At 39.5% G+C, this 23,949-nt stretch overlaps 1 protein-coding gene across 2 annotated transcripts; it reads right to left on the reverse strand.

Annotated features, from left to right (window-relative positions):
• Nucleotides 1–1,956: 1,956 nt before the first annotated feature.
• On the reverse strand, nt 1,957–11,713 carry LOC124290687. Of its 2 annotated transcripts, none has more exons than XM_046727485.1 (8): nt 11,595–11,713; nt 8,060–8,371; nt 6,748–7,101; nt 5,992–6,083; nt 5,230–5,544; nt 3,574–3,927; nt 2,581–2,679; nt 1,957–2,411 (listed from the first exon to the last, which is right to left on the reverse strand). In XM_046727485.1, the coding sequence occupies exons 5-8, from the start codon at nt 5,498–5,500 to the stop codon at nt 2,236–2,238; spliced, it is 900 nt and encodes a 299-aa protein (XP_046583441.1). In that variant the 5' UTR covers nt 5,501–5,544; nt 5,992–6,083; nt 6,748–7,101; nt 8,060–8,371; nt 11,595–11,713; the 3' UTR covers nt 1,957–2,235. The 2 variants fall into 2 exon arrangements, with proteins under 2 accessions (XP_046583441.1, XP_046583442.1); XM_046727486.1 differs by lacking the exon at nt 11,595–11,713 and adding an exon at nt 11,294–11,311.
• Between the last annotated feature and the right edge of the window lie 12,236 nt (nt 11,714–23,949).

Below are 23,949 nucleotides of genomic sequence, written 5' to 3' on the forward strand. Positions count from 1 at the left end.
AATATAGCCAGGTCGTGTAAACCATGCTTGTATTACATCAAAGTGATACATTCGTTTCAACAAAACGTAACAGTTTGGATGATTGAAACTGTTCCACTATTAGGCTCATTAGCTGAGAAAAAGTTTCCTCTTTGGATTGTCTGTTATTACCCAGTGTATCTTTTGCATGACACAAGGCCCACTTTGAATTTAGAAACTGCATCCCGTCGTGCCTCTGGTCGGATATGTAACACTGGCACGAGGATCAGATTCAGATCTTGGATACAAAAATTAGATGCTCTCCTTGAATATGAGATCAGATCCAGATCTTTGATACATAAATTACACGTTGCCCTTGAATATGAGATCAGATCCAGATCTTGGATACATAAATTACATGCTGTCCTTGAATATGAGATCAGATCCAGATCTTGGATACATAGATTACAGGCTGTCCTTGAATATGAGATCAGATCCAGATCTTGGATACAAAAATTAGATGCTGCCCTTGAATATGAGATCAGATCCAGATCTCGGATACATAAATTACATGCTGTCCTTGAATATGAGATCAGATCAGATCTTGGATACAAAAATTAGATGCTGTCCTTGAATATGAGATGAGATCCAAATCTTGGATACATGAATTAGAAGCTTTCCTTGAATATGAGATCAGATCCAGATCTTGTATACATAAATTACATGCTGTCCTTGAATATGAGATCAGATCCAGATCTTGGATACATAAATTACATGCTGTCCTTGAATATGAGATGAGATCCAGATCTTGGATACATGAATTAGAAGCTGTCCTTGAATATGAGATGAGATCCAGATCTTGGATACATAAATTACATGCTGTCCTTGAATAAGAGATCAGATCCAGATCTTGGATACATAAATTACATGCTGTCCTTGAAGGGTTTACACCCGTTCCTTGTAGTTACGGTAGTTATATCCCTTGATTTGAAGCAGGGATTTGATACGGACACAGTTATCGTGTCTGGAAAATGGAATTAGGTCCGCTTATCTGCAACATGTATTAGGCCTGGTAAACTTGGGCTAATACAAAACTGATGAGCTGCACGCGGTGGAATTAGGGAGGATATCCTCCTTTCAAACCTAATGTATGTTTGCTGTTTCTGTACGGACGCTGTCTGTTAGAATGTTGCGGATGAGATGAACATGGAACTACAGCAATTCAAATATGTTTGCTTTACCTTCAGTGTCATTTTAATGATATGACTTAACAATCGTTGGCTGTTGAAACTTTTATTGCAAGAATAACAATTTTAAGACAACAACGACAAAAGTGTTTCACACTGAACAAAACAAGGCAGTGTATATTCATGGTAGAACGTCAGCACTAGATGTAATGGGTGATAGTGTGTGATAACAAGAATGTAGCATATCTACTGTCTAATCCGGCACCCTGTCTAAGCCGGCATTTTATGTCGGTTTAGACAGGTTTCACTGTATTTGTAAACTTGAAGCAGGAAATAACACGAGTATTGAATTGATGGGCAGTATGACAAGGATGCGCTTGTTCTCGGTGACATAGGTCGAGCTTTCAAAAGTGAACACGTCTACATGAGGCAAAGGAAGATTACACAAGTGTTACACTCGTATGACAAAGTACAACTGTGATCTCACCAAATGATGGAATGGTCTTGTATCTGACACATGGCAATATTCCAGCCCTCTAATAATTAGGGACCGGCACAGGCTTCTGTCATTTGCTTGTGTGTGAAACGACCATTGCCTGCAAGCACTATCGTTGCGATGCAGCACCACACGGTGGAAAACACAGAAACGGGTAACGTCATACAACAAATGGAAACCCACCATCCTCTTTATAAACCGACCTCTCTAAAACGGAATGTATTGACGTACTTAAGAGAACCGATATACACACAACGATAACTGGGCAACTCAAATACACACACCGATAACTAGGGAACTGTATCGCTGGTAATGCTTCCTGGTGTTCAGGAAACGGCTCGACAAGAAATGAAAAGCAGACACATATAGCACCGGAAGTACAGAACGAAGTACACGGTGAAGACGCCATTACTTTGACGACGTGGGCGCCACTGCCTCTTTAGCTCTACCAAGTGACAACTTCAAAACCATTCAATGGTAACTTTGAGCAGAGTTATGAGAATCTTCTCTTGTCTGCAATGGCAGGGTGTTAGCGTCATCCAACTTTAGAAAAACATGTCTAATTTTGGATGTCATGATAACGATACTGTTCGGTCAAGGACGCCGTCTTCGGTGACTATCACGCGGACGTCGAAGTCGAAGTGATCTGTTTGATAATGATTGTTTCCTTTTCCGTGACAGACTTCCTCTCACATGTTTCGAGCTTCTGTTCCTGACACATCCAGTTCGCGAGGCAACTATCTTCCCACTTACTTCGTACAAAATGGTTCCTGAAAATATGAAATGATAATGAAATACCTAGTGATGAATATGAAAACCCAACACATCTGTCGTGTATATAGTGAAGAATCCAAATTATGTTTACAAAATTTGAAGAAAAATACATAAAATATTTGAATAATGTGTGAATAACTTAGTGAAGGGTAGTATGGGTCATACTTATGTCTTTGTTCTTGCATCTTGGTTTGATCTCAACATTAGGCACCTCGTTGGTCATAGCGTCCTCCTCGTTTACGTCAATGTGTGGCTGGACAATGCCTGCAGCAAATAGACTTGAAAGTATTCGTCATTGCAGTTGTTTGTTGGTTTGTTTGTTTAACGTCGCACTATATTCCAGTTATAAAGCGGCGGTCTGTTCATAATCGAGCCTGGACCAGACAATCCAGTGATTAAGGCCATACTTTGCAATGACCCACATTTGCAATTGATTCAGGACCAGACAAACCAGTGATTAAAATTATGATCAACGATACACTTCGTCTTGTTACGAGACCTATAATCAACCACGCCACGTAGCTTGACCATCATTAAGTGCCAAATGGACATAATCGATGGACCAATTAACCAACTGACCAGAAATAATCAATTCTAACCTAATTTCCCTAGTGAGTGAGTTTGGTTTTACGCCGCTTTTAGCAATATTCCAGCAAAATCACGACGGGGACACCAGAAATCAGCTTCACCCTGTGGGGAATCGAACTCGGGTCTTCGGCGTGACGAGCTGTAACCACTAGGCTACCCCACCGCCAGTGTACGAAATAGTTTCCAGATTTTGCTAGCAAGTCGGATTAGCCTTGCCTGAAAGCTACTAGCCCACAAAATAATTCACTAGCCCGAAATGTGAATGTAGAAACTGAGCAAAATATAACAAAAAGGTAAAATATCATCATTTATCCGGCTATAACCTTGCATGATTTAAAAATGTATTAAAACGTATTTATATATATTTATATAAACGAACCCATGAAAATTCACTAGACAGTCGGACCAGTGATTGTGGAGATTTACTGGCCCTACTGGACTTTTACTAGCCACGGGCTAGCGGACCAGTGGCTATTTCGCACACTGCTCACCGCCCCTAGAATCCCCAAAGAAATCAAGATTTGAATAGAGATCTATTTGTTTTGTCTGCATATTGCTTTAGCTACTTACCCTTAAATCGCAAAATGAATCCCTTTCCACCTTTTGACCGCCTGGACACTCTGAACTGGACTACAACAATTCCTGACGAAATGTGGAGATTGACTCTTCGTCCCCCGACGTATTTTTTGGAATATTTCGTCTTTGGCCGAGAAAGAAATATTTTGAGGTTATCTCCCCTTGTTGACGGGTCAAGGTCCATTTCGTCTGTGTAAAGATGAAGGCCATATTTCGGGTTGATGCGGATTTTCTTCCGGCATACTATTGGCCGTGCTGTGTAGTGCCAGGGGAAGTTGGAGTGACTCTTGATCAGACCTTCTGTTGTGGTGATGACCGACGTTTTGTCACACATGTCGAATACCTTAGCTGTAAAGAGGCAAATTATGTGACCTGTACAGAACACAGTTTTCAACTTTTTATTAATTTTGGGTTATAATCTTATTTTGTTTTATTGATAGCTCAGTCCACTCTAATACTCACAACACGTGAAGATCCGGATTAGAATTGATCTTCGGCACCCATGCTTGTCTGAAGAGGCGACTAACGGGATCGAGTGGTCAGGTGGTCAGGTGGTCAGGTCGGATTTGGTTGACACATGTCATCGTATCCCAATTGCGCAGATCGATGCTCATGCTGTTGATCCCAGGATTGTCTGGTCCAGACTCGATTATTAACAGACCGCTGCCATATAGCTGGAATATTGCTGAGTGCGGCATAAAACTTAACTCACTCACTCACTCATTCACTTATACTCACATTTTATATCATATTATTTGTAAATGTGTTTAAGAGTGTTTAATCAGTTTAACCCTGGCTGATCATATTTCTGATGTATCGTGTCACAGATAAAGCTGTGATACAAGCCGAGTCTTAACGAAACCCTAGAGCCTTATGGTGAAGATGATAAAGATGTATCCTGGATTCGAAACCCATGGGTATCTTATCCTGGCATGATCAAGCTCCGCAACTATGCACAGCGACAGGGAAATATTTGAAGGCAAATGTCTGATTGTCCCCACAAACAGCCTTATTGGAACTCAGAGATAACTATTGTGATTGAACTGCCAAATGTTTCTGTGGTATTCCTCTCCGTGTATCGTCTTTCTTCACACACCCTTCATTAGGGGGGCGGTTGGGTAGCCCAGTGGTTAAAGCGTTCGCTCGTCAAGCTGAAGGCCTGGGTTCCATTCCCCACATGGGTACAATGTGTGAAGCTCATCTCTGGTGTCCCCCGCCGTGATATTGCTAAAAGTAACGTAAAACTAAACTCACTCACTCACTCACTGTAATCCAGCATTTTACCCGATTGTGTTCGAGGTTTATCAACTCTGTAACCCATGTGTTTCACCATAGCGGTAATTGTCTGAGAAATGCATCACATCGTGTTGTCCTCCCACATTGGGCAAGCACGACTCAGTGTTCTGTAATGCTGCTCATTGGCTAAATCCCACTAACTCTCTATATGAGGGTGGCCTTTCAATAGAAAGGATTCCAACAGTACAGTGCTTGATATTATGGAGAACGCCTTCGGGTTTTGATCCATATAACCATTCGATCCAGAAAGGCTTTCCTCCCGGTCCTTTAAGTCAACTCATGATGTAAGGGACCCATTCTAGCCCAGAACCCCAACGGAATAAAAACCACAGATCTCTAAGTACACAAGCATACCTTTGTCAAGACACTGATAACCCTTTGAAGACAAGTAGTCAGGCATCAGCGCAAGGCACCGCAGCTCATATGTTCTTGTCAAGGGCATGCTGGATCGTCTGCCAATCTCACACTGCTCCTTCCAATAGCATCTGTTGGTCTCTGTGATTAACCCCGTGTACTGCCCATGGCAATCCCTGGAAGTCGACATGACGCGTCCTTTGAAGGTGTTGACCCCGGCCATGACGACGGGCTTGTAGAGGACGTGGAAGGGGGGACATTGGAAGGTCATCGGGGAGTTGGACCTGATTATCCGTTCATCCACTGAAGCAACATCTGTAACCAGAGGTCATCTCCGTCATTATCTCCTTCTCAAACGTTTAGAACATTTACCTGATTATACCCTGAATTCTGTAAATAATCAAGCATATGACACTGTGTTATTGCCATTAAATTAACATTACATTTCGAAAAGGTGTGTAATATAATGTCAGTTGACTTCTGTTACTTATCCTCGTATCGCTTCTAAATACAATGTGAACGCTTCATTGAGTGACTGTATCTATGTTTTGTATATTGCAGATGAAAAACGATTGTTTTAGACTATACTGGAGAAAAATGTTTGGCAGTAGATTTAAGGACAAAATTATGGTTGCCTTTACATGATTCGTGTTCTTAAAATCAGATGTATGAGAAGGTAATTTAAGCAGTGATGACTCAGTTGATTGACAGGATACTAAACGATCATCACGATGTACAATTAAGTTGGAAGCATTGACTTACATTTTAATCTGGGTTTTCGTAGTCCTTTGGTTATGACTTCATTTGACAGAATAAACCGTCTTGAACTTGGCAAATGTAAAGTCCCTTTATATCTGCAAGAGTGACAATAATGTTTGATCCATTAGCTCGGACGGTACCATTCCAAGCTGAGCTGTTCGGATTAACAAACTTCCGGATTACCATACAACTGGAATATCAACGTCTATGTATGTAGACGGTATGTAGGTATTGTCTACGCGATGGATTGGAGTCTTCTACATCACAGGAAGACACATCAGAAATGCATTTGCCTTAACATAGTAAACCCTTACAGAGACTTGAACCTGTACTTATGATGAAACGAGGTGAGGTGAGGTGAAATTGGGTTTAACGTCGTACTTGAATATTTCGCTCATATGACGACGCGCACGCGTGTGTATGTCTGGCTGCTTTTACTAGCCCATACTTAAGCTCGTTTTATAGTGCCAGCTCACTGAGATACCATGCCGCAGTTGAGCATGAATACCCCACTCAGACACATTAACTGACTCTCGGGTTACAATGTATGAAGCCCATGTCTGGTGTCCTCCTCTGTGATGTTGCTGGAATATTGCTAAAAGCGGCGTAAAGCCACACTCACGCACGCACTCAGCATCACTCACTCACTCACTCACTGACTCACTCGAGCCTGACCACCGGATCAAATAACTCGCCTTTTACGACAGGCATATTTGGCTGGAGACCTACGCTATATGAACAATCAACGTTTTAACTCACATTCAAATCTGATGATGAAGCCAACCTCTTCAGTCAGCCCTTTGGTTGACGCTTCCAGCGTTATATCCAGATCTCCCTCAACATCAAGCTGTTTGTTCATGAGACTGTGCGAGTTTATCAGTTCCAGTTTCTTGGTGCCTCTGTAGTGACGGACGGTCAATCGGTCCTCCACGTCCAACTGGAGATGGACCACTGACAGGTGTAGCCGGTGTCCATCCTTTGCTTTCAAAATTTGGGTGCAGGTGGTGTTGCTCATTCGAGGAAACCTACGCGGGAACAGGTCATGGCTCCTGATGACGCCTTCGTTGACTTGGGAGAGATGGCCACTTTTGTCGCAAATACTGAACACGTTAGCTGGAAACAGACAAGAAGATGGACAGATTAGCATTCACTATAATGTCACTCTGCATTTATTTAAAAATGTATATTTGATTTATTTTTTTATTATGGAAATAACATCAAGATGGAGTATTGGGAAATCAATATACTGAACCAGCTGAAGCACAAAAGAGAAAGTCAGTTCCCCTGCGTGGGCGACCGAGTCGTCTAAGGCATCCCATTTCCCTATACATTGGTGCACCCCTTAGGCGTGAGAGAAACCTGTGATCGTTGGTTCGATTCCTGGATGGATCCTGAGTCAGAGCCTGTCAGCAACATAGCCGGGAAAATGCAAGGTGTATGTCTATGACCATCATCACTTCTAGATGGTCTTTCAGTGCCTCCCTGAACAGCACGGTGTGTTGACGTGACGCTACAGCCTTGATCGAAATAGCCACTGGCCCGCTAGCCCGTGGCTAGTAAAAATCCGGTCGGGCCATTAAATCTCCACAGTCACTGGCAGGACTAGCCAGTGAATTTTCAGGGGGGCATTTTGTAAATATATTACTCTCTCCGATTTGTTAAGCTATAACACTTTTAAATCATGCAAGATTATGGCCAGATAAAACTGTTCATCATATTAACAGCCTGATGGTGAAACCCGTGTTTTCATTCAAATTTCTGACTAGTGAATTATTTTGTGGGGTAGTAACTTTCAGGCATAGCTATCCCGACTGGCTCGCAAAATATGGAAACTATTTCGCACACTGCACCACAGACAACTACAATATCTGCGTCAGCTGATACACTAACCAAATCTCAGCTACTCGGGTAGCATCACAACTGTAAAAGCTACTTTTAAAATTTGAACCTTTTGTTAATGTAATTCTATTAACTGAAGCAAAGCCATTATAGTTTAAAAAAATTAAAATTAGTTTGTGTCTTGTTTACAACATCCAAGTTGATGACGGACAGACACATATCAGGTACATACCTTTCAGAATACATTTAGGAGTATCATACGCGACATAGGTAGGTGTCTGGCCGTTGCATCTACCCTGGATTGAAGGCAGCGGTTGACTCGTCTTCCATTGGACGGAACAACGTCTTCTCCAGAAACACTTGCTCCGCATCATCCGGAGATCCGAACTCAGTCCAGCACAGTCATGGGTGCCAGGGACGCAGGGGTGGGCGTCATTCTTACCCAACGATACTACTGGATCGTAGATGACGTGATGTTTGCGGCACTGGAAGCTTAAACTGTCCTCCTTCTTCAGGGTACATCTGGAAATGATCCCAAATACCCCTGCAACAAAATAATATTTACTTTACTCTGAATTCATATGAATTAATATTAGTGACTTCATGACAAAACTGGGGCGATAGGGTAGCCTAATGGTTCAAGTCGTCACCTGGGTTTGGTTCCCCACGTGTGAAGCCAATTTCTGGTGTCCCCCGCCGTGATGTTGCTGGAATATTGCTAAAAGCTAAAAGCGGCGTAAAACTGAAGTCACTCATTCACAAAAATCGGTGAAAATGTGTCAGTGTAGTTCGAAACATTGGTTGTCACGAAGCACTACTCTCTATGTAATGTGGGCGGATTGTGGCTCGTGGATAAGATGTTTACGTAGTGGATGATGTTCAGTCATCAAGCCAAAGTTCCTATGTCGATTCCCCACGTTGGAAGCAGATATCCTAATACTGCTGAATACAAACTGGTCCACTCACCGTGCTTTCCATAAACGAGCGCGCTATAGCTAGTTCTACTTGCGTTTGTCGTAAGAGGCGACTAACGGGATCGGGTGGTCAGACTCTCTGACTTGGTTGACACATCGTGTCATCGTATCCCAATTGCGTAGATCGATGCTCATGCTGTCGATCACTGGATTGTCTGGTCCAGACTCGATTATTTACAGACCTCGTCATGAAGCTGGAATATTGCTGAATGCGGCATACAATTAAACTCACTCACCCTCTTGCGTTTGAACACTTAAGCTGTCTTATTTCATTTATTTTGAATAAAGCTCAGTTTCTGTATTCTTCAGCAACCTGTTCGACTTAATGATGCCCTAAAAACACTATTTTGTGATAACACGGCGGGTTAAGATAGAAATGTACTTATCAATGCATGTCATCGTTGTGTTTCCCAGGTAGAACTTCAGAGAATGTTGAATCTGAATGGCTTTAAAGGAATAGAAGTACACAACGGCGTGGGTGTATGGAAGCTGTAATTTGGCTGGTTGATAGTATATCATTCCGTTCTGACAGAACCAGCTGGGGACCTGTTTGGAATGATCTCGGCGATTCGTAGACGAGTACGCTAGGCCGGATTGTTAGGCTTTGTGTAGACTAACAACTAGTCTCTGAAATGAACATATTTTACTGAAAAAAGTTCATAGTATAAAAAAATAATAATAATGAAAAGGAGCCCTGAGACTTTCTTCATTTTCAGAAGCTGAGTAAATCTAGACTTGCCACATTTTCTAGACTTGCGTGACCTTTCTTGGATATATTTGCTTCAGGGTCTGTACGACGGACTAGGCTTTGTGATATAAGGGCCATTTCATCCGGGCGGATAGCTGTACTGTTGTTGAAGCATCGCTGTCTGAGGTGTAAACGATTTGGTTAGCTTTGGTTTGGTTGTTGTTTTACGCCGCACTCAGCAATATGCCAGCTATATCGGGGTCTCTAAATAATCGAGTCTGGGACCAGACAATCCAGTGATCAACAGCATGTGAACCGCGCATAGCGATCCTGATCACCCGATCCCGTTAGTTGCCTCTTACGACGAACATGGGTTGCTGAAGACCAATTCTAACCCGGATCTTCACGGGTGTATCATAACTGACATATTTTATAGCTTTACACGATTTTCACTGTTATCGCTAATCATCCCTCCTTGTTTCGTGTCTCGCGTCAGTCTCAATCAAGTCGCGATAAAAATGAAAATAAAGGATTTTTTTGGTCGTAGACAGGTCGCACACTATATTCGGTGTAAGCGGAAAGTCAACATTGGTCGCCCACAACTTATACCACCGTTGCGATCGATAATCGCAGTGAGATCTCGTGTGGTCTCAGACAAGTCGCGGTTCAGTGTAACCCGGGGCGGTGGGGTAGCCTAGTGGTTAAAGCGTTGGTTCGTGACGCCGAAGACCCGGGTTCGAATTCCCACATGGGTACAATGTGTGAAGCCCATTTCTGGTGTCCCCCACCGTGATGTTGCTGGAATTTTGCTAAAAGCGGCGTAAAACCAAACTCAATCAGTCAGTCGGTGTAACCCACCCATAAAGCATCACTCTTTGTTTCGTGTCTTGTTGACTGAGGTTTAAATGTTGACAGAATAAGGACGTGACACACACACCGTGTCTAACCTGAAGCCGCTTCGTCATCCAAATGAACCGTTGGGTTATGGGATTCTAGTACTCGCGATTTGCCCGTGAGATTTAAGGCTTAAACTGACGTCACGGGGATCATGGCGGAGATACATTGTATTAGTGATGTCATTTGATTGTGACGTCATGTCAGCTGATGCCTCACAACGGTCTGCTGAGCACTGTGGTGCAGTTCATTGTGTCAGTATCTCGCACTTCAGCGTCATTGCCTGATGAAGTAAGTTTTGAAGGATTATTTCTTCCTGTGTCAGGGTAGCGCACACATTCACAGATCACACGCGTTAAAGCAATGAGGATAATTCAGCAAAATGTCCTTGTCAGTGGAAATCATTTTATACCGGGATGTCAAACAGTTATCATTTCCTCAGGAAAACTATAGCCCCCTATACGGTTAACGCCGCAGTTTAGCATGAACCGGCCTTAAAAAACAAGTACAACAATGAACGATGAATTTCATAAAGCAAAGACACTTTTACGCATTTAATGAAATATTAATATAACAATCAGAAAAACACAGGCAACGTATACTACTGAATATATTATGAGTGTATATATATATATATACATATATATATATATATACATATATATACATACATACATATTATTACAAAGAATAGGTACATGAGTTCATCTTGCGTCACCTTGTGGGTTTAGTTCGACACTATTATTAAAATCCAAGCAAAAAGTAACATATAAATAGATCCTTGTCATCTGCGATCTTTTTATAGCGTTGATTGGAAAGGTAGATTAAAACATTACTGCAAACTACCGTTAGGGAGCACATGGACCAATATTCGTGATACGATGACATTCATTAGAAATAGAGAACTAACCTGACCACCGATCAAATTACAAGCATGGGATACGGTATAAATGTTGGGGATTTCCAGTCACACATGCTGGATGACGTGGTTGGTGTCATCGTACCCTGGCGTCGTTGAACAATGCGCATTGTATCAATCACTGGATTATCTAGCAAGGGTTAGAGCACTGACAGGCATCGTGAATGTGGGATTAAAACAGCAAACATATCTGCAATATTTACAGCAAACTATCGCTGTATAGAACAATGTCGAGAGCGGATAAGAGACCGGCTATCTGTTGAATGGTAGAATAAGTGAGATGGGAACTTACCAACATGTGAGGAAAGCGCGATAGGCAGGAGTATCGGTAATACCTTCATCCTTGGATTACAGGGGAAACACCGCTGTCAGATTGTAATGTCATAGTTTATACAAGTACAGTTCAGTTTCCGCGTAGGACGTCAACCAATGACGAACACCTATCCTCAAACGTGTTATCGCATGGCGCACGATGATATAAGTGCATGCACGCACTCACTCACTCACTCGCTCGCTCACTCACGCACGCACGCACGCACGCACGCACTCACTCACTCACTCACTCACTCACTCACGCACGCACCCACTCACTCACGCACGTACTCACACACGCACGCACTCACTCAAAGCCACGCGCTCACGCACGCAGGCACTCTCTTACGCACGCACGCATGCACGCGCATACTCACTCACTCGCTGTTTGCATTGCATGTGCTATGGGATGCTGACAAGTCACAACCTGAGCACACGTGTGCATCAAAACATGGATAACAAGTTGAGTTTTAAAAGTAAATGATGTGAAATCACAACAACTGAAGAATATCACCAGTGAAAACATAACAGGTTCCTCACAGGCTGCTTTTTCTCCTTTGGTGAAGGACCTTGGCGTATGGCTGAAGTCTGATCCCTCCATGGATGTACAGGTTGACAGACTTGTAAACCTACTACTTCCATATTGGGGACACTGGGAACTATAACTGTGAATATTCTAGTCAGATGTCTAATTTCATCAGACTAGATTATTGCAGTGGATTCTTGTAGGTCTTAACAGGATTCAGCTTAAAAGACAGCAGAAAATACAGAATACAGTCAAAATCATGTCACATTACTCCAGTCCTCAAATCACTTCATTGGCTCCCCATTAAATCATGTATGAAGTGTAAAGTTCTCTGCGCGGTCTACAAATGCCTCCACAACCAAGCCCCATCCTACCTCACTGACTTGATCGCTGTATACACACCAGTCAGAACTCTTCGAACTCAGAACCTGCTCCTACTTACTGTACCTACTTTCCGACTTTCCTCATTTGTTAAACGATCATCCTGTCATGCAGCATGCAGCCCCAAGACTATGGAATTCACTGCCAGTTCACATCAAAGACCCTGGTTTTCTGACAGCTTTCAAGTCACAACTGAAGTCTTATCTTTTCTTATCTTAACTATGTGGATTATAGCGCATAACAAATGTCCAATATGTTCTAAAGATTAAGATGAAAATGCAGCAGAGACGGTTCGGGTGATGTACAATAAACAATGAACGATGAACGATGAATTTCATAAAGCAAAGACACTTTCACGCATTTAATGAAATATTAATATAACAATCAGAAAAACACAGGCAACGTATACTACTGATTATATTATGAGTAGATAGATATATATATATACATGTATATCTACACAAAATCCAGTTCACAAACATCAAATCAGTCCACGACATCTACGATAAGGATCCGTCCTCATTCACAAAACATCATCTCCAAAAATCAAAATCAGACAACAATGAGAAAACAAATTGAAAAATCATCCAGACCTAGAGCTGAAACAATTAAAAAGAATCAAAGTGGTAGAACCCCCGAAAGGCAAATAATCCGGTCCAACTATTTACAAGTTTGGATCACTTCGAGACATGGATGTGTCCGACCTTCACAACCATGATAGGACACATAGCTTGTCACCTTCGAGGAAAGTAAGGGGTCGATCTCCTGTTAATCCCTCCGAAGAGATAGTTTTCTTTTTCAATTCTTAATACAGTGGAACTGTTCCAGGACGAATTTTGAATGATTTACATCTTTTTAGTCCAAGATTTTAAACCCGTCAGTATTCTGCTTACAAGAGACATATACATATCTAAAGCAGACTGATCATTTTGACTTACGTCAGTATAATGGTATTATCATTGTTTTCTCCCATGGGCGATAGAGCCACTGGAGGATCTTCAATCATTGTTCGAATGATGTAATCGGTTGTACTTAAACAAGTCTCCAGGCCGTTTAAGACTTACTTTGCATGTTGCAGTTACTCTTGTTTCCTTCTGTACATTTGCCTTCATCATCTGTTCAGCAGTGGATCTTCAGGCTCTGTATGATGAACTCCCTAAACCTTGTATAATCATGGGTGATTTAAATGGGCACAATCCACTCTGGGCAGCACTAATACAAACACAAAGGTAAATTACTGGAGGATTTCATCTCAAATAATGATTTATGCATTTTACAATGACGGTTCAACTACCTATTTACATCACACAGAACATATTCAGCTCTTTGATTTATCTATTACTGACTCCAACCTATTGAGGAATTCGAATGGTCAGTCCACGAGACCTTTGTGAAGCGATTTATTTCCCAACGATACTAACACCTGTGAATCCATCTGAGTTCCTCTCCATCATCGAGATGGAATTTTAAAAGGCTTAACTGGCCTTTATATGAAAACTCTTCTGTCGTGACAAACTTAGGCCTGAACTTTTTAATGATGTTCCTGATGCCATAAAAATGTTTTTCGGATGAACTAAATAATATATTGGACGATGCATCCCTAAAGTCCTCTTCGTAATTCCTCATGTACGAAAAATATGATTGTGAACAGGCTAGGAAGGTACGGAAGAAAGCCGAGCACTATTTCCGTCGCCATCCTATGGTCCACAATTTGGACAAATATAAATGTTAAACGCCAAAGCAATGTACTTTCAAGCAAAGTAAACGCTTGTCTTAAGGAAACTATATATCAAAATTAATTCTCGTCAAGGTGTGGAATAATATGATCCAGAAAATCATGGGTAAGGCTCTAAGTTCAATACACCATCTCAAAGATGCTAATAAACTTGGTGAGACGTTGGCCAAACATTCTTCCTCGGTTAAATTATGTACCTGAATTCCATCAAAACAGCAAGAAAAGAAAGCCATTAATTTTAATTCAGATAATGGGAAGACTACAATGAAACTTTTCGATACATGAGCTTCATACTGCTCTTGATCAGGGTTTCACGATACTGCTTCTGGAGCTGATAACATACATTATCAACTCCTGAAGCACTTGCCAGGAGTCATGTTTGGAGACACTGTTACATATTTTGATGATATTTGGACAACTGGAAATTTCCCTTCTCGTCGTATGCAATCATTGTGCCCATAAACCTGACGTGACCATAAATTGATCCTTCCAATATAGGCCAATTTCACTAACTAGTTGTGTTTGTAAGACCATGGAAATCTTACGATAAATAATCGACTTGTTTGGTACCTGGAAACCAATATTGCATGTGGTTTCCAAAACCGGATTCTTGTAGGTAAAAATGCCATCTAATACACAACACAGGATCTTTTTGATTTAGAAAAAGCATATGACACTTGGAAAAAGATTTTAAGAGATCACACGATTTTGGATTGAGAGAAAATACAGAATAGTGGGTTCTAGACCATTATAATCAGGATCAAAATCATGTCACATTAAACGATTCAATTGATGGATCACTTTGTGGATGATTTTAAGTCCTCAAATCACACACACACACACACACACACACACACACACACACACATAACACACACACACACATATTTTCAAGTAATTTTCTCATAGAGTTTCGTATGCAGCATGCACTAAGACTATGGAACACACACTCAAAGACCCTGGTTTTTCGACAGCTTTCAAGTCACAACTCGAAGTCTTATCTTTTTCTTATCTAACTATGTGATTATAGCGCACACACACACACGGTGAACCTTACTGATTATATTATGATAGAGTATATATGGTATACATGTATATCACTATCATCATCATCAATAATAATAATAACACACACATATTTACCATAGAGTTTACCTACTGCAAGCCCAGAATATATGGGTGCTTATCATTCCCCATGCAACAGCTGCAGCTGATATCAGCATAGCCCATTTTTGACAGGGAATGGTATTTGATAAGGTAGGGTGTAGTATTTAACATTGCAGCCATTTAGGTATCTTTAAGGAAGGGAATTACAGCAAAACTTTGCCAATCATTATATATGGTATCATTCCATTAGGTAATGTGTCATTTTATCGAGTGTTCATTTCTTTAGCTAACACACTCATCAACATTTTATGGCGATATTGAATACTTGTTGAAAATATTATAATAAATTTGTTTATGTGGGTGGTGGGGATGGATTCGGTTGGATAGTTTGGATATGTTATCTGAATCTGTGTTTACTTGCAGAAAATATTGTTTCACTGAGCTGACCACGCCCATGTATCGAATATGTCCTCGTCACAGACAAATTACAGTTACATACCAAACCAGACACTCAGGGTAATGCTTGTGCCAAGTCAGATGAGGAAAGATAGGTATCTTAGAAGAAACAAGCAAGCTTGTGCCTGAGTTGAAAAAGCAATTGTTATGCATATTAATTCTGTTAGTGAGGTTGATATTAGGAGTGGGATGTGTTGGACTTATGATCCAGTGGTTAAAGTTATGTTTATGTGTATTAAAATCAGTCAACAATTATTCCAGGATTGGCCATTGTAGCTATTGACATGCATACCACTTTAGTATTCGTTTATGAGTATAATTACCAATAACCGACCTTATCCTCCCAGTTATAGTGAACGATGCTAGATGAAATGTACCGTCAATTTTCCAAAAACATTGCCGTACGTTGTTACCTTTTGTATACTATTTGGTGTGGAAAGTGTTCCTCTGAAGTATGTCATAATCATTGAACTTAATCTGCTTTATCCACTGATACCAAAGAAGTTTACCAAGTTTTTGGAAATAGCAGATGTTGTTTCGTAGATAATTTGGTATACAAGATTTTAACTTCAACCTGAATTTCCTGAATTTCACAATTTCGAATGAACTAAGTTTCGTGAATCTAGAACTAAAAATAATTTTGCTTCAGCACTCATAACAAGGCCTTGGTGTTTTATCTCCTGCGTTTCTTCAGGATTTTCGTTTCATACTTCTTGCCTAAGTATAGATACGTTTTGTCGCCTGTCAATTTCGCTTTATTATTTTTGATAGTTGTTTTCGTCTGATTTTTTAAGGAGTGTTTCCTTGAGTCTGTTCTCACCTTTAATGATATTTGTATCTAAACACTGCTGATCGTCAATCCTAAATTCATTCACGTTTTGGTCATCTGTTGTGCATTCGTATTCAGTGTAAGTTTCAGATATAGTCTTTTTCACTGTGTTGACAGTATCTTTCACAAAGGAATTGTTTATGTTTTGCAAATGTTTATTTTGTTAATAAAACAGAAAAGGTACTGTTGTCGTTTATTTGTTACAAACTTAATAATAGTCCTAATCTGCTCTGAAAGACTTTTCATAAGCATAATAATAACTGCTGAAATGGGTATTTGCAAACACGATAAAAACATGTTTCTCCTCTGGTCGATCTTTACAACCCCCGTACCTGAAATGTACTAGCCTTTTATGTCTGAATTTACTGTTCTTAAACCACATCCTAACCTCGGACTGGAAAATGTTAAAGTTTCCAGTCTTGAAAAGGTTGTTGCTTTTTAAAATGAAATGTATATATACGTAAGTTTAACAGAAACTGAAATGTGCAATCGAATTTAAAATACTTATTCACCATTAGCTTCTGTAAGATGTAAGTATCAATTCGAATCAATTATACTACACCATCGACAGGCATCGAGTCTACCACAAGGGTGTATATATAACATTTACGCGATTTGCATTCATTAATAACACAAATGAGCCCTAATACAATGTTTTGGATATCCTTGACACGATCATTTCTAGCACAAGGATTATAAATATCGACAATTATAAATAGTGACGTGGTTCAAGAAATATACATATGACAGGTGTATTTTTATTTCCATATTCCTATAAACATATTTTGCTCCATTTATGTGTTTTGTCAAGTAGAAGTGGTTAATATACAATTAAGGTTATCAATGTCGAGGACATACACAGGTTGTCAGATGACCAAGGTTTTTTATAATTTGTTTATTTTTTCCATTTTTACATTGATGACTCCAGTCATATTTAAATACATGTTGTAGATTTCAGCTAGAAAACTACATACAGAATACATCATGCAGAAGTTAAAACATCATTCAGAAAGCAGAAGGTTGCCGATCGACCTTGATTTGAATAAATGATCGATTCTTGAACTTATCATAGAAGAATATTTTGTCAGTTCATAATAGATTTTAAGCTCCTGTTATAAAAACTGAGAGGTTGGCATCTGTTTAGATATTTGACAATTAAAGATGATATTTTTGAGAAGGATAAAAATCACGTTGATTGGATCATTATTTTTATGTCCGAATCCGAGCAAAATTTGTTCTTTAGTGAACTTTAAATTTACATCAAGATTATTGTAAAGCCAGTTTTCAAGATTTTGCCAAATGGGAGTTACCATGCTGCAATAATAAAACAGGTGTGTTATAGTCTCTAAAGAACTAGAACAATAGCTCCACAAGTCATGATCAATGTACTGCATCTTAAAAAGTCTGTTATTTGTTGGCAAAAGGTGGTGCAGGAGTTTGTATTAAAACCATTCCAGATTGGTGTCTTTAGAACAACGGAACGGGATATGGTTACATTGTTGCCAATAGTTTCTATCGATTTCATTCTCTAGTATCCTATTTCATTTTACAGTGTTGATTTTTGATTGATTTTGTTTCAAGTAAAGGCCTGTAATATATTTCACTTCCGTGTTTTTGTCTAGTGAAAAAGTTTGACATATATGGTTGCAGAGGGTTTTGTTTTTTACTGATGGTTTCTAAGTTGACATCACTTCTTTTGAGGAATGCTTTAATTGAGTTAATGACTCCTGAATATTCTCGAAAGAAAGTTTGTTTTAATATTGTAATTATTTTCAAACATATCACGAGACATGAATTTTCATTCAGAAGATCATTTATAAATATAACACTTTTTGCATTCCAGTTTCGATAGATTATAGTTTTCCTATGGATGAAGATGTTTTGGTTATACCAGATGAATTGAGAGGTGATATTTTGTGAAACTGCTGCCCCATGTCTAGATAATAAGTCCCACCAAGCATTCAGAAGAACATAGTGAAATTGTTGCGAACAAATGGAATGATAACTTTTCTTAGATTTGGACAATTATATTCAAAAATAGTTGCAGAACCCAGTTTAGGTAGATTTTTAGAATAAACATTACACCATTTGGTGTGGTTATTATAAAATCGTGTTATGACAGAAATCTTTTGAGCTTGTATTATTTCTTTTACATTAGGTGCATTAAGACCACCATATCAGTTGGTCACGTTTGACTTTATCGGGTTTGTTTCCCCATATAAATCGAAAACATTTACTTTGAAAGACCTCAATCAATTTGTCCGGAGGATTAGATAGAAAGGCAAACAAATGGTTTCATTTTGGAATGACAAGAGATTTCAACACGGTGGTTCTGTCCTAAGATATATTTCAAAATTATTTCAGCCTAAACCATTTACAAGTACAATTGATTTGATATTCTTATAGAAAAGCTTTATCTAGTTTTTAATTGATTCTCCAAAATTAAAAAAAGGTGAAAGTTTTTTCGATAAATGATCAATCAACAGTATGAAGACCTATTCAAATTCTATTAATAGTGGAAGTCCGGAGATTTGGTATGTGTCAGTATATTCAATGAAGTCATAGATCTGTCTGGTGATATCGCCTATACATCCACCAGCTTTTTGATCTTCGTTTATCAAATGTCCAAAACAGATTTTATTCGTTTCGAAATTGCCATTGATTGAAGCAACCTTATAGAATACTGATAATAGTTATATTGGACGCCAATTTTATATAAATTGTTTTGGCTTATTTCCCTTCGGAATACATGTGATAAGTCCTTGTTTTTGTGATACTGATAATTCTCCATTTTTGTGGACGTTTAAAGAACAAACAAGGTATTTTCCTAAATCATACCAATTTCTTTTAAGGAACTCAGCAGTGAAACCATCTGCACCAGACATTATAGGGAGGCAAGGATTTCATCTTTGGAAAGTACACCTTCAAGCTTCGATGCAACATCATTACTTAGTCTCGGAATACAATATCCTTTACATAGATTATCTAAATTAATGTCAGAGACGTCATGTTTTGATAAAATAATTTTACTTCATTCCGAATATTATTCTGAGAGTCAAGGATACGTACGTTTGAATCTTGTATTCCTGAAAAGGATTTATTGAAGAAATTTCTAGATTCTAGACTCAAGATGAAAGAAGTAGTATTTTTGCCTTGATCTAAGAATTGAGCCTTGGGTTTTAATTTCGTATAATTCTTCAAGTTCCTGTTGAATAGTCTTTATTTCAGTGATTATTTCCTCTTTAACGGTTTCATTATCAGATTCGTCAAGTTAAATTTCTTTTTCGTTTAGATTGTCAGAGAGGTGTTTTCTTTCTTACTTCTTTCCTTTTTCTGGAATGAAGAGTATTTAATGGTTTCTCCTCTTATCATCAGTAAAATAGTTGCGAAAAGAATTTGGTCGTCAATGCTATATTCATCTGTGTCTACCTTATACTGAGCAACGGTTTCAGAAATAATATTCTTCACTTACTTTACATAGATGTGGTCTCTTAATAAAGAATCATTAAATCTCCAAAATCCTTTGCCGCGTGATAAATCTGACAGTTTGAATGTCATCGATATAAGGAGTGGTCTGTTTTGAAACCTGGTTCGATTACTGATACTGTAATTGAGGGTAGCATATTATGAGATACGAGAAAGTAATCTAAGCGCGCTTGTTTAAGTGGTGTGGGTTGTCGCCAGGTGTATCGCCGGTCATAAGGGTTCAGGGATCAAAAGAAATCTAGATCTTCGTTTAGTTGTATAATCTGGTTTCAAGCTTTAGGGCTATTCATACGTTTATAATTAAAGGTATCAGTAGAAAATTCTTGTACAACATTCCAATCTCAGCATAAGATCACATGGTCACTATGGATGCCCAAGTTGTTAATGGAATAGAAATAACCTGTCGAAACCGTTAAAGTCATTACGTAACACAATTAACCAACTCGGATTACAAATGAATATATAATGGCTTTTTTACAAGCCACATAGATTTGACATAATAAATTTTGAAATCTTGAAAACAGCTTAAATATTAATTTACCCGTTTTCACCAAATTGAGCGTCACGGCGACAAGGTCTTACTAACTACAGGACGGGGGTTGGGGGTCTACCCAAGCACTTATAGCGTTCGCTCATCACGCCGAAGACCCGGATTCGAAACCCATTTCTCGTGTCCACCTCTTCGATATTGCTGGTATGTTGCTAAAAGCGGCGCAAAGCCATACTCACCCACGGTGCCTCCTTCATAGCCAGTCCTGATTTGTGGTACCACCTTTACCCATGCCGGAGTAGGAACATCATGTCACCCTGTTGTGATTGCCCCTGAAGAATACTCGTTACACTAAACTCACAGCGTCCATCGAACACGGCAACTTTTGTTTCAGCGATAACAAGTGCATATCCTTTATGCTACGCTCTGTGTCCCCCTATAACAAATGATATACATAAATAAGTTGTAGTTGATATTGTCTAAGATACTTTACTCACGAATAGAGTCTTTCCTATTGGATCAAGTTACAACCAACCAGAGCCTTATCGGGATATTTAACAGGACCTACTGGTGCGATAGATGCACTCGGTGCACCAGTAGGTTGCACTATTCTATCTTGTTCTCCTCGAGGTTTATTTAGCTCACCTTCTATGGTCAGCTAATATGCCTTTCAAAAAAGGTTTTACCGACTGTTTCGGAGTGTCCCTCTGATTTGATAAGGGTGACGATAGTTTTTTGCGTGCCCACTGCTCGTTTGCATGATACATTGTTATCTTAATAACAAATGCATGTAAAACACCGACCACACAGGGATGTTTACACATAAATATTACGATGCGTGTGATACACCGACTAGTCTGTTTCACAGTCCCTGAACCAAATTATTTTCCTTACTGCCAAGCCCTATCTGCAGTGCTAAAACTCTAAATAAAGCAAGTCTAGATTTCCTCCGGTTCAGGCAGAATATCTGGTCTCCCTGGGGTCTCCTTTTCAACTTAAAAGGGCTTGTTTGTTACTATCAAAACTAAACATATTCAGAGACTAAGCGTTAGTCTATACACCGATCACACATGGATGTTTACACATGAATATTATGATGCATGTCATACACCGACCACACATGGATCTTTAAACGTGAATATTACGATGCATGTCCTACACCGACCACACATGTATGTTTACACATCAAAATTACGATTCGTGTCATACACCGATCACATATGGATGTTTACACATGAATATTACGATGTATGTCCTACACCGACCACACATGGATGTTTACACATGAATATTGCGATGTATGTCCTAGACCGACCACACATGTATAATTACACATGAATATTACGATGCATGTCATACACCGATCAGACATGGATGTTTACACATGCATTTTACGATGACTGTCATACACCGACCACACATGTATAATTACACATGAATATTACGATGACTGTCATACACCAATCACATATGGATGTCTACACATGAATATTACGATGTATGTCCTACACCGATCACACAGGTATATTTACACATGAATATTACGATGTATGTCCTACACCGACCACACATGGATGTTTACACATGAATATTGCGATGTATGTCCTAGACCGACCACACATGGATGTTTACTCATGAATATTACGATGCATGTCATACACCGATCACACATGGATGTTTACACATGCATATTACGATAACTGTCATACACCGACCACACATGGTTGTTTACACATGAATATTACGATGCATGTCCTACACCGACCACACATAGATGTTTACACATGAATATTACGACGTATCTCCTACACCGACCACACATGGATGTTTACACATGAGTATTACGATGACTGTCATACACCGACCACACATGGATGTTCACACATGAATACTACGATCTATATCCTACACCGACCACACATGTATGTTTACACATGAATATTTCGATTCGTGTCTTACACCGATCACATATGGATGTTTACACATGAATATTACGATGTACGTCCTACGTCCATCACACATGGATGTTTACACATGAATATTACGAAGTATGTCCTACACCGATCACACATGGATGTTTACACATGAATATTGCGATCTATCTTCTACACCGACCACACATGTCTGTTACGCATGAATATTACGTTTCGTGTCATACACCAATCACACATGGATGTTTGCACTTGAATATTACGATGTATGTCCTACACCGAGCACACATGGATGTTTACACATGAATATTACGATGCGTGTCATACACCGACCACACATGGATGTTTACCCATGAATATTACGATGTATGTCATACACCGACCACACATGGATGTTTACTCATGAATATTACGATGACTGTCATACACCGACCACACATAGATGTTCACACATGAATACTACGATATATGTCCTACACCGATTACACATGTATGTTTACACATGAATATTACGATTCGTGTCTTACACCGAACACATATGGATGTTTACACATGAATATTACGATGTATGTCCTACACCGATCACACATGGATCTTCACACATGAATATTAGGATGTATGCCTTACACCGACCACACATGGATGTCTACACATGAATATTACGATGACTTTCATACACCGACCACACATGGATGTTCACACATGAATACTACGATCTATAACCCACACCGACCACCCATGTATGTTTACACATGAGTATTACGATTCGTGTCTTACACCGATCACATATGGATGTTTACACATGAGTATTACGATGTATGTCCTACGATCATCACACATGGATGTTTACACATGAATATTACGATGTATGTCCTACACCGATCACACATGGATCTTTACACATGAATATTACGATGTATGTCCTACACCGACCACACATGGATGTTTACACATGAATATTACGATCTATATCCTACACCGACCACACATGTATGTTTACACATGAATATTACGATTCGTGTCTTACACCGATCACATATGGATGTTTACACATGTGTTTTACGATGTATGTCCTACGCCCATCACACATGAATATTACGATGTATTTCCTACACCGATCACACATGGATCTTTACACATGAATATTGCGATGTATGTCCTACACCGACCACACATGTGTGTTACACATGAATATTACGATTCGTGTCTTACACCGATCACATATCGATGTTTACACATGAATATTGCGATGTATGTCCTACACCGATCACACATGTATGTTTACACATGAATATTACGAAGTATGTCCTACACCGACCACACATGGATGTTTACACATGAATATTGCGATCTATCTCCTACACCGACCACACATGTATGTTACGCATGAATAT

Source organism: Haliotis rubra, unplaced genomic scaffold (genome assembly GCF_003918875.1).
Source record: "Haliotis rubra isolate DU_JTF1 unplaced genomic scaffold, ASM391887v1 Scf470, whole genome shotgun sequence".
Taxonomy (NCBI): domain Eukaryota; kingdom Metazoa; phylum Mollusca; class Gastropoda; order Lepetellida; family Haliotidae; genus Haliotis; species Haliotis rubra.

What these genes read in the sequence shown, in the direction of transcription:
- LOC124290687 (XM_046727485.1), bottom strand. Translation starts at nt 5,500, where the DNA reads ATGACCTTCCAATGTCCCCCCTTCCACGTCCTCTACAAGCCCGTCGTC. An exon ending in TTATCAGTGTCTTGACAAAG is followed by an intron (nt 3,928 to 5,229) that starts GTATGCTTGTGT and finishes GCCTCTTTACAG; the next exon opens with CTAAGGTATTCGACATGTGT. An exon ending in ATGCAAGAACAAAGACATAA is followed by an intron (nt 2,412 to 2,580) that starts GTATGACCCATA and finishes TCATATTTTCAG; the next exon opens with GAACCATTTTGTACGAAGTA.